Source organism: Tiliqua scincoides, chromosome 2 (assembly GCF_035046505.1).
Source record: "Tiliqua scincoides isolate rTilSci1 chromosome 2, rTilSci1.hap2, whole genome shotgun sequence".
In the NCBI taxonomy this organism is placed as follows: domain Eukaryota; kingdom Metazoa; phylum Chordata; class Lepidosauria; order Squamata; family Scincidae; genus Tiliqua; species Tiliqua scincoides.
The window spans coordinates 193,808,034-193,825,030 of record NC_089822.1 but is presented as its reverse complement, the minus strand read 5'-3'; the positions used below and the strand labels follow the sequence as shown (position 1 = coordinate 193,825,030).

Here is a 16,997-nt window from a genome sequence, read left to right as displayed (position 1 = left end):
CAAACTCACTCCTGCCACCCACACCTGCCCAGAAATTGGAGTGCAGAGCCTGCTGCAGCAACAGGCACTGGCTTGAGTTTGTGATAAGATCAACTTGAAAGATAAGAGGCTATGACATGGGACAGTAAGCGCTGCGCCATGCGGAGAAGGTATTTTCATAATGCAGTAGTCTTGTAATTTGAAGAACACTGCCCTATATTAAAGAAAAAAGTTTCCTGCTTGTGGAAAGCTAGCATGTCAGGGAAAACAGCCTTCTCTTTGACACACCTGCTTTCTATGTGTAACAGCCCAGTTCTATTTACCACCCCGCTACCCCTGCCAACCTGGCCAATGCAGCCACACCACTGGAGTGTGTGCTGCATCCTGCAGGAGGGGCAATCCTGGAGGTCTCCTCCAGGTAAGGGAACATTTGTTCCCTTGCTCCACTGCTGTGATAGCTCTACTTGGACCTGCACCAGTAATTGAGGTGCAAGTCCAAACAGATAGACCTGGGAAGGTGGATTGAAGCCGGAAAGGGGGATAGAATATTGATGGAACCGCTGCCGCCAATATTGTTCCCTTCCCAGCCTCAACACACACCCCTCCTCTGGTCTTCTCTCTGTTCTTCCCCCACCCCTACCTTTTCCAGCCACTACCCAACCCCCATGCCAAGTTACTGGCACTCCTACTTTTCTGCATACCGCTGGTACATGGCTACAGCTACCACTTGCCACTGTGGCATGGTTGCATGGAATGACAGATCATGTTTTGCAACTGTCCAAAGCATGCCGTGCTGTCAAAACCCAAGTTAGTGCAGCTAGCCCATAGGATTAGGCTGTAAAAGGGTTTTGAGGAGATTATTTTGTTTTGCATTGGGAACAATTCAGACAGGTAATTCCTCACCTGTATTTTGAGCAGGCACAAGCCTAGTAAACATATACTGCGCCTTTTTTCTGAAAATGCTGGCGTTCAAGGACCATAGGTACTGAAAAGGAAAAAATAGATAGTCTCTTAAAACCAAAAAAAGGAGAGCTGAAGATACATTTTGCTTCCCCTTCAGTCCCCATAAACCAAAATGTAAGAGACAGCAACACAAGACTGTCAGAATGTATAATACTATGTCTGTGTCTCTTCCCCCTTCCCCCTTCCCCCCCCCCCAAAAGAAATACTGCCATTTCGTAGCCAGTTTGGCCTGGTACCAAGGCAAGATGCGAACATACACTAATGCTCAAACAACATGTTCTCTGGGTCATTCTCCTTACTAGATACAACATTCCCAAGAAAAAGAGGCTGAATACCTTCCATCCAAAGATGCATTTCATTTCCTTGGCTAAGAATAAACAAGCATTGCCTGGAAAATAAACATGCTATTAGCTGTATAAACTAGCCGAACAAGATGAATTTCCTGAGCCTCTGAGTGCCAGCAAGAAGATTTGCTCTGAGCTGCTAGCATGGGTCTACTCAGACCTATGCCAGTGATTTGGCATAAGTCCAAGTAGACCCAGGGAGTTGGAAGGAGACCTGGATTGGGAGGGGGGGAGGCAGCTGCACCATTGATATTCTTCCCCTTCTAGGCCTCAATCTGCCTGGAGTAAGCCCTTGGCTTCTTCATTTGCATGGTTAAGTGGCCTTCATGGTTTTGACAACAGGTGTGACTGGGTGTGAACCACAAGTCCCCTGTTCAATCTCATCTTAGTTATGAACTTGCTAAGTGGCCTTAGATAACCTGCTGCCCCATAGCTTGAGCCCCCTCATCTGTGCTATGGTTATAATGATACTGAACTAACTAGTGATTATTATTGTGACAATGGGATAGTGATTGTGAAACATGTTAAACACTGTGCCTCCGCCTCCCACCGCCAACATGGCCATGGCCCTTCCCCCATTCTGCCTCAGTCTGCCCACACACCCCACCCTGTTCCTGTTGGCCGACCTCTGTCAACGCAACTCATCTCTTCCCTAGGGCCCACGTTTAGGTGCAGGGAGGATGGTGCACTTCTGTGCGCCAGCCTATCTCCTCTCAGAGTAGCGCAAAAGTACTTTATGGCACTTTCGTGATACTCCCGGGCTAGTGCAAGGGACTTGGCCCAAGTGTGGTTCTGGATTGTGCCCTTATACACAGTAGCTGGTTGCATAATTGAAGACACTGTAGCTCATCCTTTTTAGAAACACCATGAGCTAGAATATAACAGTTGAGCCTCAGGGGCCTTTTTCTATGCAATGCTTCAGCCCTGGAACATGTGAAATGCTAACAACAACAAAGATTGCTTGGGAACATGCACAGAGTATATCTCCTTCACCACAGAAAAACCACAGCCCACTTCTACCTCTCTCAGATGCTGTGGCTGCATTTCTGGACCAGAAATGTGCTTGAGTCCCAGCATCTCTCTTTACAGACATTGACTTCTGCGAATGACTACTATGCAAATGTCCCTAACCAAATTTCATTTTTAATTTCTCATATTTATTCTTCTTAGCTAAAAGGAACAGGATGTAAGCTCAGAAAATAACTTCCTCACCTCTGTTTCTACCACTTTTCCAGGCAACAGCCTGACTCATCTTCATCATTACTTGGGTCTGCCCTCTGTTTGCTTAGCCTCCACTAACAAACCATACCAGAAAATTCAGCAAAAGATGCAAAAAGATGCATTCTTTCAGCAAAAAAATGACATGTTAGATATAAAAGAAAAACCTCATCCTGTTTACTACCCACTCTCCATGAAAGAAAACATGGCTTCTGTGGTATGGGTTCCTTTCAAATGTCACAGGGCTAGTGGGACTTTTTTCTTCACTGTTCTTACCACTTCTGACTATTATTCTGGTGACACTTCTTTATTTCTGCTTTAAAAGAATTTGTGCTATTAAGGGCAGCTATAGACAGAATGGAGAAGAAACAATTGATGCCTAGATTGACAGACTCTCTGCCCAATCCTTTCCCCTTCCACAGTATGCAGCCAGGCCAACCGAGGCTGTACTGCATGCTATGTTGGGGTTTGTGCGATCAGACAGCCTGTAGGGGTATTTACGCCCAGTAGGCTACCCAATCACCTATGGGTCTCTTTTTGGACATATGCCACTTATTATGCTGATGTATGCAAGTAGAGAAAGGGGCCGGAGTGGCCTGGGAAAGAGGGGATAGGATCCTGGTGCAAGTAACTACCTCCAAGATCCACTCCTCCCTGCCATGAAACTCCCTCTGCCCTCTCCATCCACAACATTCCTCTACCACCAGGTTACCAGCACCAACGGTGGCCTCTAGAACTGCTACTGGGCATGCCACGCTACTGCCTATTTGCAACAGTGAACTGGAAGCATACAATAGCAATCTAGAAAATGCCCTGCACTGCTAAAACACGAGTTCTGGCAGCGCAGGGTGACCATAGGATTAGGCTCTTAAAGTCTCAGTGAGTCATGCACCAAATAGAAATGGGTTCTCCCCCACGCCGTGTAATTTTTGTTTATTTTATTTACTTATAAATATTTGTACTCCACCTGTTTGGTCTTGAAAAGGACCCCTTGAGGCAATTTATAAATGTCACATTAAAAACATCAAAAACAGGCACATGAAAACCACAACAAGCAAATAAAAAGAACAGCAGCTACAGGTCACAGGGAGAGAAATTAAACAATCCCAAAGTGTAGTAAAGGCCAAACAGTTTTTACAATTTGCCAAAACACTAATGGGAGAGGAGGAACACAACTAGACCTCCTGGAGTACTACAACCTGGACAACACAATGGAAAATGACCTTCCTATGTTCCCAACATCCACAATTCCGATGATAGTAATTCTTCCATTTTACTGTTAATTTTATGCTTTGGATTTCTTACATTTTTAAATGTATGTATATTCCAATTTATTTTGATGTATTTTTTTGCTTTGCTTTCCTGCTATATGGCCACAAATTAGTTTTGTTCTTGTTCAGTTTCATAAGTGTTTGGCAATTGAAAACACAATATGCATTTATATGAATCAGTATATGCAAATGGTCAGCACCATTTCGTTCCCTCAGGAAAGTAGGTAATCACTTTTGGGAGACAGGATGTTTGCTGGGGCTGATGTTTGCTGGAACCACCAACTTGGCTTCACTTCTAGGTTGTCATGGAGAACCAAACAAATACTGGCAGGACTAGTAAGATGCAGAGTCACTTACTGGGTAACAAGGTCAGAGTAGGAAAGTTCTAAAATGCAGGCAGAAACAGGTATAATGAACACCAAGGATGCCCAAGATGATAGCCTGAAATTACTTAAAAGATGTGCACAAAACAAAATCCATTTATTCCATGGGTTTGCACAATATCACAGTTTAACAATGTTTTTAGCTTATAAAAACATTATCTAAAAATGCATTCACGTCCCATTTATGTACTACAGAAGACATTCTTACTGACATTTCTTCAACATCATTAGCTCTTTCTCCCCGGGGTAAAGATTTCCTTCTCACAAACACAAAAGAATTATAAACTGTGCTCCAGTTAAGCTAATAATAGACAACATCTGCTAATACCTTGGCCTTCAGTACCTTTTGTGGCTGAACAACAGAGAGGTGAGCCTCAGAAAACATAATGTGCAGAACTGTCACAAGAATTACTGCTGAACTTTTTTCTGCCATGCAAATTTTAAAGGCACAAGAGCCCCCTTTGAGCCAGGAGCTGGCAACTCTGCTATGTGAAAGTATAGAGGACTACTTTCTCCAGAACTGGAAAAGATCAGCATTAGCCATGGGAGAAAAAACGGAATGGTGCCAGGTGCTGAAGCAGCTGATGCAAGCTCTGATCTGTTCAGTACTTCCAGACAACATAAAATGCCTACTACTTCTAATACCTCCCCCCCTTACTAAAAAAGGGATTCACTTGAATAAGCAGTTGGCAGGCGATTAAAGCAGGGGGTGTGGCTACAGGACTACCTGTGTCATGCCCTGAAGTTCTCATAGCTGTAAAGATCTCCCAAACATACCCACAAAAGTTTATTTTCTTTATAATTACACGTTGTATCAACACAATTTGTTTAATTGTAGCTCACTTTCATTAAGTACAATTAAGGTTGGTTCTCAGATTCAGTTCCTAGTATTACTATATGCACAGCATATCACAAAATCAGCAACAAAATAAGGCCCACTTTCTCTTTTCCCATTGCTACTTCCAAACCTGCTTCCTTGCAGCACATTATTATTTTGATCAAATCTCATTAGCTTTCCTTGATTCCTTTTCAGTTCCTGTCATTTGTATGAGAAAGATCTTGAGGAAAAGAGACTGTTCCAATTAAGAACAGCCAATGTTTCCTCCACCTCAAGTAATCCTTACAAGAAAAAAAACAGACAGTGTCACCGGAGTTGCTAAAGCAGGTTGTTCTTACACAACTGCGCCCTCTGAAAAGTATTTGAAGAGTTTTTTATTAGACATTTCACATTTCCTTTTAAATATCTCGTTCCACCATCTTCTCAGTCCTTTGGATTAGTTTGCTCAGTAAACATAAGGAACAAAGAAATCAAACAGAAACATTCTGGAATCCTGTGCCAGCAGAGCATTCCACAACTCAGAATAAAGTCCTGAATAAAGTCACAATCTAAATGGAAAAGCAGACTTCCAGGGTGCGTTTTGTGCCACGAAGCATTTCTCTCTCACAACTGCAGTCTATATGTTGCTATCTCATTGTCGCTGGAGCTCTTTCATAGTCTCTTCAGAGCTCTGCCTAATATCAGAGATAGCCTGTTATAAACAGACCATTTTCTTGATTGATCTTTAGCCTGTGCTCCTCAAAAGCAAAGTTGCGAAATGGCAGAGGCAAATCTCACACAACTCCATTATGTATAGGGTGTGTCCGGACTCTGTAAATGATCACAACCGTCGCTGGGCACAGCACTAGGGACGTCATGACAATGATGGTGGCCAGGATGATCAGGACAATAACCCATACATCCAAGATGTGCTTCGGAAGGGGAAACGGTGTGGGTGCCACATCCCCCATGACATCCATCCCCCTCTCCTGCAGCAAAGAAGAAATATGTATTAGTGAATCAGGACACCAAGCAAATGCAACCCTACTGCTTTCTCCAATATTGATTAAAAAAAGCTTGAGTGGTCTTTTTAAATGAGTTGCATAGAACTTGTCTTTTACCTTTACTTCACTGGACTCCAAGTGTCCAGAAATAAGCTCCAAGCCCAATCCTATCAATTTCCCCTCCCCTCCCTCTGATAACAGTGTATTGACACAAAAATGGCTCAATGGGTGGCCGGTGTTCCTGGCGCTCCAGCAGCCCACTACTTCATGCACTGCTGGAAGGGCTTTTACAACTGCTGTAAGGCATGTAGCTCTGGCAGAACACCTGTTTTCCTGTTTTGCCAGCACTACGAGCCCATAGAATTGGGCTGTCGGGGCCTAAGTTTTGAGAATAACACCAACTGCAATACAAACTGGACTATGTTTGAACCTTACCTACCAATTTTCTTCACACCTAAACTTCATAGGAGGGAAAGTAAACATAGGTGCAGTGCTAGCGCAATTATGAGGTTCAGGTGGGGTGGACCATTCCTGTGACAAACATCCAACCATGCGTTATACAGAAAATGACCTAATCCAATATAATGTCACTTTCTGAGACAGTATAGTACAGTGTTTCTCAGACTGTGGGTCATGATCCAATTTCAGGTGGGTCCCCATTCATTTCAATATTTTTAATATATTAGACTTGATGCTACCATGGTATGTGACAGCATTTGGGGAAACGTTACAGACCTGTACTTTTAACAAGCTAATATGTATATTCTTTTAACAATGATAGTAAATGGGACTTAATCCTGGGTAGAATTGCAGTCTAGGATTGTTAAAAATTTTCCTGTTTGATGATGTCACTTCCGGTCATGACATCAGTTCCAGTAGGTCCTGACAGATTCTCATTCTAAAAAGTGTGTCCTAGTACTAAATGTGTGAGAACCACTGGTATAGTGTCTTGCTAGATAGCTTGCTAGGAATCATTATTAGAATATCTTTGCATTTAAACTGGATGGTAGTCCTGGGCAAATCACTGTCAGCCTAGCCTACCGCATAGGGTCGTTGTGAGGCCAAAGCATCATTCTGAGTCCTTTGTACAAATAATTCAACCAATGGTATACCCAGAAAAAATAAGTGAGGCTGAAGCTAAGCCAGTCTGATCACTGCCTGGATGGAATATTTTCTGAGAACGTCATGCACACTGCCTTAAGATCACAGCATGGACGAACAGTGAGATATAAAAGTAATGGTGAACAAAATACACGATAGAAAGAGCATCATGGTTTTCTGCAAGCTGGCAGTTCTGCTATGTGATAATTTGTTTATCACATGAAATGGCCCATGATGAAATGAAGGTCAGGCACAGTGGCTATCGGCTGCTTGTCACGCTATAATAAGGTATAGAGAAAAAGAAGCAGTAGTTAGAAACTGTGTACTCTGGTAATCTCCAATAAAAGGAGCTGTAAAGAGCTGGCTATTCATTAGCATTTATTACATGTCACTATTATTTTAATTATGCCATTATTGTATCTGATGAGAAAAAACACTCAACAGTCCTGCTATTCTTCCTCTTAATGTTGATTTAGCAGAGGTGATGAAAGCTTAGGAGTCAAAGTTTAATAGGCTGTAAGATGCCAAAATGCCTCTAATTTCTAAGACATATTTAAGATTTCATAAGTTGTTGAATAAAATGAACATATTGGGCTGCTGTGTACTGAGCCCAGCCATTGGTTGTCTACCTCAATAGTGTCTCTGACTGGCAGTAACTCTCTAGAATTTCATTCAGATATCTTTTCCATTCCTATCTGGAGATACTCTACCATTGAACTACAGTCTAGGACCTTGAAGTCCATTGTGTACCCTTGTCCAGGTTCAATAACAATGAAGGGACACTCGCCCAGGGTGTCTCTTCATTGTTATTGAACCTAGCAAAAAGCTCCTTGATCTTGTAGTGATTGATGTCTCAAAGGACAGACAGATCATCATAGGGCCAGTTCAGACAATATTTACCCTGCCCTAGTGGCCCCATCTGTTAAGTGTTGTGCACATGCATTTAATGACATGGCTCCTGAGAACATAAGCCCTGCTGGATCAGGCCAAAGGCCCATCTAGTCCAGCTTCCTGTATCTCACAGTGGCCCACCAAATGCTTCAGGGAACACACCAGACAACACAACCTGCGTCCTGGTGCCCTCCCCTGCATCTGGCAATCAGAGGCAGCCTACCTCTACCTTGCACATACCTACCATGACTTGTAACCCGTGATGAACCTTTCCTCCAGAAGTTTGTCCAATCCTCTCTTAAAGGCATCTAGGCAAGATGCCATCACTACTTCCTGTGGCAAGTAGTTCCACAAACAAATTACACACTGGGTAAAGAAATATTTTCTTTTGTCTGTTCTAACTTTCCCAACACTCAACTTTAGTGGATGTCCCCTGGTTCTGGTGTTATGGGAAAAGGGAAAAGAGCGTCTCTCTATCTGCTCTATCCAGCCCCTGCATAATTTTGTATGTCTCAATCATGTCCCCCCTGAAGTACCTCTTTTCTAGGCTGAAGAGGCCCAAATGTTGTAGCCTTTCCTCATAGGGAAGGTGCCCCAGCCCAGTCATCATTTTGGATGCTCTCTTTTGCATCTTTTCCATTTCCACTATATCCGTTTTGAGATGTGGCGACCAGAATTGGACGCAATACTTCAGATGTGGCCTTACCATCGATTCGTACAACGGCATGATAATATTAGCTGTCTTATTCTCAGTACCTTTTCAAATGACCCCAAGCAAAGAATTGGCCTTCCTCCTCCTCTTGCTTCCCCCATAAATTATTTAATTGGGGGGGGGCTGCTCAGAAAAGTACAACCACTTCTGCTAGATTTATGAGAGGAGGGGCAAGATACATGCATTAGGAGCACACACCATTTAACATGTGCTGCTTAAATGGTGTGAGCATCATTTGAATGTAGTGTGTCAAAAAAGCAGCTCCTGGGACAGTTAATTATTCCAACTCAAAAAAGTAAAAAATACACACAGAGAAAACTTTTAAAAGTCTCTAGAGAACAATGTTCTTGACTACACTGGTTCCAGTCAATCCATGCTGTTACTAGACAGCTTGTGTTGCAAACAGGAAAACCCAATTTTCCCTGAGCTTAATCCTGCTGCCAATTTTGTACCTCTGAATAAAATATGGTTTTATTCACAGCTTGCTTCCCCAAGCAGTTTGACTGCTGAGGAAATGTACATGCACATTTCCATACCTATGCAGATTGCCTTCCATTTAAACTGATATATTGCGTGGGAAAAGGTTCTAACCTGGACTTTCTCCCCTTGATGTGCTAGTTTTCCATATCCAAGGAAAGACCATTAATCATCAGGTCATAACTTGTATAATTTCTACCCTTAATCTGCCACTGATACAGTGGTTCTCAAACTTTTAGCACCGAGACCCACTGTTTAGAATGAGAATTTGTCAGGACCATGACCAGAAGTGACAACATCAAGCAGGAAAATTTTTAACAATCATAGGCTGCAATCCTACCCACCCTTACCCAGGAGTAAGTCCCATTTACTATCAATTGTTAAAAGCATATTCATAGTAGCCTGGTAAAAGAACTTTTTCCCAAATGCAGTCACATACAATACTAGCATCAAACCCAATATATTAAAAATAAAATATTGAAATGAATGGGGACCCACCTGAAATTGGTTTGCAACTCACCTAGTATGAGGTGAGTGTGACTCACCCTAGTGCGACTCACCTACTGTATGCATGTCACTTGCTGCATGTTTCTGATCTCCCATGTCAATGAAACATTCCACATTAACTGCAATGGTTCCTACGGCTGTAACTGAAGCAAGCCTCCCATGTTTTATAGTTTTTCTCTACAGCAAGGTTATTAAACATTAGGCCCAGGGGCCAGATGCAGCCCTCAGGCTCTCAGCTGCTGAGGTGTTACAGCTGAAATGGCAGCCCACATGAAAATTGGTCTTTCCCAAATCTTGAAATATGATCAAGATTTGCATACTTTCTCTTCTGTCATTTGCAGTTCTACATGCGAACAAGGTTTGATTTCTGGCCATTAGCTGCTTAATGATGTCACTTTCTGCTTAATGACAGCACTTCAGACCCTCAGCTAGAGCCCTGAAAGCTAACTTCTGTATGAAACTTCTGTATGAGTTTGACACCCCTGTTCTACAGCCTTGTTTTGCAAGAAAATTAACAGTAAGATTCATGCAGCCCAATTCTATGAATGCTTACTCAGAAGTTCCATTGTGTAATTTTACTCAGAAGTAAGTTCCAATGCACAAAATGCCAGTCTTTGTGTGTGTGTGTGTGTGTGTTTGCGTGAGCACATGTAACAAAGAGCACTTTTTAATTGCAAAATATGTCATGTGCAAAAGTTGCCACTGTGGTTGCTAGCAGCTGCTAACACTTCCAAAAAGTGGAAGAGAGTAATCTTAAAATGCAATATAGGTCTAAGTTTATACACACAGGAAATGGAAAAACTGGACAAATGGTGTCTAAAACAAACACACTCAAAATTCAGTGCATCATTTGGTCAGGTAATCAAATCTGCTGTTTTCCTGGCTAAACTGAGACATGTAAAAGTAAAAAGTTAATGAGAAGTCATTATGTTTTGGGGAAAATAGCTACAATGAAGCTACTAGCAATATAATTCATGAACAAAAATAGGCTGTTAGTGACTGTTTTTAATTTGGGATTCCGTTTCAAAATTCACCACATATGTTGCTGTTTCATATGTTTCCATAACCGTTTTACGTAAAAGCTCTTCTGATGTCACAGGCAGGTTGAAACGTGTTTTAAGTAGTAGAATGTGCTGGCAAGTTCTTGCTGAAGTTGAATGCTGTTTTTCTATTGTACCAGAGCCTACGCATAGCCCTGAAAATATCTGCCATGCTCAGATTACAAAGAAATACATTAGCACTACCATACTTTGGAAAGAGCAAACTTCCTGGCAAAGGGAAATTTCAAATCTTATTTGCTCCATCTGAAACTTTGTGATCCCTACACTGATGAGTATTCCATAGCTCTCTAGAGTCTAGACCAGTGATTTCCAACCTTTATTGTCTCACAGCACACTGACAAGGTGCTAAAACTGTCAAGGCATGTCATCAGTTTTTTTGACAATTGACAAGGCACACCATGCTGTTGGTGCAGGCTCAAATCTCCCAATGGCCCTACTAATAAAAGATCCTCCCCCAAACACCTGCAGCACACCTTTCATAAGGAAATAGCCCCCAGAAACAGGAGATGGGAAACAGGACTTTCTGAAGAAGGAATCACAGGTTGTTGAATTGTGTGAATGCCTCAAGTATGTATTGTTTATTTCCAGTTTATATCCTTTGCAGTGCAGAAGGTTGCCATTCAGTGAGCACATCATGTATAGTCAGCATAGCACACAGGCTGGAATCCAGAGTTTGAATTTAGGAATCTGAGGTTAAAATGGTCAGCCTTGATTCCCACTGGGCTTTCGGCAAGTCATTATTGCATGCCTTAGCCTACGTCATAGGTTAGGAGGCAAAAGCACTACTTTGAATTTGTATTATGCCTCGGAAGAAAGGCATGATACAAATAATAAGTAAAAATAAAATTAAAAAAAATAAAGAGCTTCGTCCATACCATCAAGAGGTAATCATGGGAGAGTAGCGAGCACTGGCGTTGGCCCAGTGCCTGATGGATGCCGCCCAGAGCACAGTAAGAGGCAGGCAAGGGTGGGGAGAGGAATCAGGGCAAGGGGGAGTGGGACCAGTGGAGCCCTGCTCTGCTGTATCCTATCCTCCACACCAGGCTGCAAAGCCTGACACTGAAGTTTTCAAGTTTGCACTGACAAAATAGCCGGTGCAGACTTGAAAAGCCCCCTTCCCCCAAGGAGACCAGCAGCAGCCCCAGTGGTGCTGCTCGATGCAGCAGTAGCCATTTTTTCACCGCTCTACCCAGAGCCGGCGCCAGGGATAGGATTGGGCTGCCCAGCCCAAAGGACATAGCTATTCCCAGTTCCTTCCCTTCCCATCACTTCAGCATTATACAATGGACCTGGTGGCCTATGGTCTTTCATGCAGAATAGCCTAATGCTGTCTTTATTGTACTATGGGGCAATCCTAACCCCTTATGTCAGTGCTTTCCAGTACTGGCACAGCGGTGCCAATGGGACATGGGGTGCATCCTGCAGTCACTCATGGAGGCCTCTTCAAAGTAAGGGAATGTTTGTTCCCTTACCTCAGAGCTGCATTGCCCTTATGTCTGTGCTGGAAAGCACTGACGTAATGGGTTAGGATTGTGCCCTATGTTGTAGTTTGTCCCTGGCACTTCAGGTTTGTCAGAGCTTGTTGGGACTCATGTCAGCAAAAAGAGATTCCACTGCAGCCAGTATCAATTCTCTTAAACATGCCTGATCACAAAGAAAATAACATGACGTCAAGGCTTGTGTAGATTCCAAATCCAGTGACACCCAGGTCAATGCCTTCAAGGGATGACTTGTTAAAACACAAGCTTCAGTAAGTAAATCACATGTCCATTCATTACTATCCCATAGCAGGGACAGTGGCTTTACTTCTATGCCAGCTTGTCTGTAGACCAAACATTTAAAAACTCATAGGCACAGTGCCTGAAATAACTATGTTTAATGAAACAAAATGTGGTCATTCGTCATAATTAGAAGTGATTAGGACATATTGATCAAAAATTTATTCACATTTTAAAAGAGTCATCACTGATAATTATAATGCCACGTTATTTAAGAAAATCACAAAGTAAATACGGCTACACCATTCCCCCCCCCCCCAAACTGTGAATGAACATGCAAACAGACGAAAGTCTGGGTTTGCTGCTCATGTTAATGCTTTCTGCAGTGCTAAAAATGCAGCCGGGATTTCCACCCATTTTTGGTAGCTATGAATTTCAATTCTGCCAAATTCTGAATATGATGACAAGTGATACAGAGGGATGCAGTTGTAAGGAAGATAAAAATCTTCCTTCAACCTGTGCAGCCAGATCCTGACTTTAACCCCATAAGCATAGCTGTTGTAAGCACAAGCAAATTAGGGGAGTGTCACCCACACACTGGTCCATAACAAAGCCATAACATAGACAGATACAATGTACCATGTATTTCTGTGAACAAAATATACTTGGGGTAGGATGGTCACCCCAGAGAAGCTGACAAAATCTACATCTGAGAGTGAAAAACTACCCCCGTTTATTTTCAATGCTGCTGCCTTTTTCTTTCTGCCCAGGAGAACCTTGCAAACGCCTAACCTGTGCTATCAGAATTTTAAATGGGCTCAGCTTCTTGTTTCCAAAGGCAGCCAGCCTTGGAAACTGATAAAATCTAAATTTATAATAAAGCAAGAGGCACTGTCTCTGCAGCCAGAGAAAGGAAGGTCCTAGTTGCCTCTCTCACACCAACTACCTCACTGTAGAGCCAGACCCTGTAATTCTTGTTTATATGAGAATGAAGGAGACAGAAGGCAGATGTTCTCCAGTGCGATGACAGCAGTTTCAACATCACTCCCCAGAGATTCATTTTCAGGGCAGGGGAAATGTGCGTTTGAACAATTTTCACCAAACTTTAGGATGTCTTTGCTCTGGATTTCAAAAGTGGGGCTTGCCTGCTTCCCTGGAACTGAAGGCAAAGAGACTAACAGCACAACCCTATCCACACTTTCCTGGGAGTAAGCCCCACTGACTCTAATGGAACTTACTTCTGAGTAGACATGCATAGGATTGGGCTGCAAGGGCTCAATCCTATCAGTTTTCAATGCCTGTGCAGCCATACCAATGGGGAATGCACTGCATCCTGTGGGGGGGAGGCAGCCACAGAGGCAAGGTATGGGGACATTAGTTCCCTTACCTTGGGGCTGCATTGTGGCTGCTGGAATGTTGGCAACCTTCAGTCTTGAAAGACTATGGTACAAGCCTACAGCACCTGGTATTCCCAAGCGGTCTCCCATCCAAGTACTAACCAGGCCTGACCCTGCTTAGCTTCCAAGATCAGATGAGATCCTGCATGTGCAGGGTAACAGTTGCTGCTAACAGCCCAATCCTATCCAATTTTTCAGCAGATGCAGCCGCAAGATAAAGGAATTAATGTTCCCTGACCTTGAGGGGGCCTCTGTGACTGCCCCACCACCATCACTGAATGCAGTGCAGCTTGGTGTAGCTGCATCAGTGCTGGAAATCTGGATGGGACTGCAATTCCTCACCTATACACCCTTCCCTGGACGAAAGCCCCATTGAATACAATGGGATTTACTTCTAAGTAGACATGCGCAGGAATGTGCTGAAAGAGAGGAAGGGACAAGTGGGAGATGACTCTGGGGGGCACAATCCTGTGCTTGTCTACTCAGAAGTAAGTCCTATTGTGTTCAGTGGGGCTTACTCTCAGGCAAAGTGTGGCTAGGACTGCCTGCCGCCAAGGGAAACAAAGACCGTGCGTCACCCTGTTGCAAACCAGGAGAGGCCAACCCCGCCGCCGCCTCTCCAGGCTGCTCCGCCAGGAGCTGAGCGCTGTGGGAGGCGCTTCAGCCTCGGCTTCGCAGGCGGTGGCCACCCGCAGGCTCAGGACTAGGCAAAGAGGCGGAGCTCAGCTTCGCACGCAGCCTGGCCCCGCGGGAGCTGCCTGGAGCCGGGCTAATGAGCGCCGCGCGGCAACAGCAGCGACCCCGCCCAGGCGGCGGCAAAGCGCCTGCCCCGCAGCGAGTGCCAGCAGAGCTGACCGCAGCACCAGCTCCCGACGCCGCTTTCGGGGAGAGGGAGCGGCCCGCCCGCGGAAGCGCCCGCACCGAGTACTGCAGCCTGGGCGGCGCTGGAAAGGGACCGCCTGCGCAGGAGGAGCCAGGCAGGCGCGCTCTGCTCTGCGCTACTTTGCACACTGTTTCTTGTAAGTAGCGCAGGAGGAAGCACCGCCGCTGCAGATCCAAAACCAGCCCAAGGGCCCTCAGGGGAAGCGCATCCAGTAGGGCTCCCAGGAGCCACAGAGCTCTTCTTCCCATTTTACAGACGGGCAACTGAGGTGGAAAAGTCCGCGACTTGCAAAGACAAATCCAGGAAGACAGGATTTGAACACAAGCCCCAGGCCAACTTGCGCTTGTTCAACCCTCTGAATCTAATACAGATTCTCCATACCTAAAGCATCCCAGTCCACCCTTCCCCTTAAAACTACCAAGGGGTATTTGAAAACAGTGCACCGAGAAAGTTTTGCAGCGCCAGGAGCTGAAAGCTCGGGAAAGAATCTCTCAAGATTGCTACTGTGCTGTTATAAAATACACAAAACTCATCCAACATACTATCAAAAACTGACAGAAAGGTGGGCTATAGTTAACTGATAATTAACAATGAAATAAATAAAAGCAAGCAAAAAAAAAAATGTTTCAGCAATTAAGTCCAATGTTAAAATCGCCTAAACATTCTTGTGTTTAAGCCAATTAAACTAAATGGGGAATTGTAACAGATTAACAGCCAAATCCTAAACAGGTCACCTCAAAAGTAAATCCCATTCTGTTCAATGGGACTTGCTCCCAGGAAAGTGTGCATAGGATTGTGGCCTTAGGCTGCAATCCTATCCACACTCACCTAGGAGTAAACCCCATTGACTATAATGGGACTTAGTTCTGAGCAGACATGCATAGGTTTGGGCTCTAAATGGGTTGTGAATCAGAATTGCCACCTGCTTCAGAGGAAGCCACAAGTCACCTTCCCGAAAAAGAACCTTTCTTAAATGAAGTTCTAAGTGGGAAAGGACTGTGATGAATCCACTGTATTTTTCCTGTGATCTGAAAAACTACTGACCTCCAAGAATAATAATTATCAAAAATACAGGGAATTTAAAAAACCTTCGGCTGCAATCCTATGTACACTTACCTGTGAGTAAGCTCTATTGACTACAATGGGATTTACTTCTGAGTGGACAAGCACAGTATTGGGCTCTGTCTACTGCGATCACTGGTAGCTTTACATTCAAAAGCTCACACACGTCACTAGTCACTAGTCCACATTATGTAGAGGGAGAAAAGGAGAAACGTGAGAGATCAGGAAGTGAGATGAGTCAGCCCAGTAAAGCTCAAGGAAGGAATAGGTGGCAGACGAAGCAAGGAGTCCCAAAGACACCGACCGATCTACCTACGGACCTTCCTTGAGATCGTCTCTTTAAGATTACCCCTTGCTGTGGTTAAAGACTGCAATCCTATCCACACTTTCCTAGGAGTAAGCGCCATTGACTAGAATGGGACTTTCTTCTGAGTAGAGACGCACAGGATTGGGTTTTAAGGCTGCAATCCCACCCACACTTTCCTGGGAGTAAGCTCCATTGGCTATAATGGGATTTTCTTCTGAATAGACAGGCACAGGATTGGGTTTTAAGGCTGCGATCCCAACCACACTTTCCTGGGAGTAAACTTCATTGACTATAATGGGACTTTCTTCTGAGCAGACAAGCATAGGCTTGGGCTCAAAGCCCGCTGCTGAGCGAAATGCTTTAAAAGATTACCTGCTCGAAAGGTCCTTGAGCTCTGGTCTAAAGACGTGCAAGAAGACCCATGATCCGCCGAGGACGAAGAACCAAGCCCCAGCCCGTGAGGCTGGAGGACAACTTTCCCAGCGCCTGCCCAAGCAACGTGCTGGCTCTTGGCTGGAGAAAGAACTTCTCAGCGTGGTCAAGGGGGCTTCCTGCTTTCTTCTTGCTTGGCCAGGGGAGGGAGGTCGCTCTCACTGCCTCGCGTTGGCAGTCCGCAGCTGGGACCGACGGGTCCCTCCCTTGCCTGTAATATCAAAAGCGAGGAGAATGCAATGGAGCTGCAGCAGTTGCCTCCTTGGCGTGTTAGAAGCAAGCCTTTTGTTTGCCTCCTGGTGGACCGGCCCCCTGGTGGCCATAAGAGAGCTGGATGAAGCCCAAGCCTGGCAAAGAGGCACAGTTGCTCTGTTTAGTGGCGAGGGGAGGGGGAAATAATAAAGAGGTTGATTTTTCTTAAACACCCAGACCTGCCAAACTTTCATGCACATACTCAGAAGGGAACATCT

At 44.4% G+C, this 16,997-nt stretch overlaps 1 protein-coding gene and 1 pseudogene across 1 annotated transcript; both read right to left on the bottom strand.

Annotated features, from left to right (window-relative positions):
- Positions 1-3,457: 3,457 nt before the first annotated feature.
- SMIM3 (small integral membrane protein 3) lies at positions 3,458-16,786 on the bottom strand. Its single transcript, XM_066616308.1, has 2 exons — positions 16,468-16,786; positions 3,458-5,964 (listed from the first exon to the last, which is right to left on the bottom strand). The coding sequence occupies exon 2, from the start codon at positions 5,953-5,955 to the stop codon at positions 5,770-5,772; it is 186 nt and encodes a 61-aa protein (XP_066472405.1). The 5' UTR covers positions 5,956-5,964; positions 16,468-16,786; the 3' UTR covers positions 3,458-5,769.
- LOC136642645 (5S ribosomal RNA) lies at positions 13,897-14,016 on the bottom strand (annotated as a pseudogene).
- Positions 16,787-16,997: the final 211 nt, after the last annotated feature.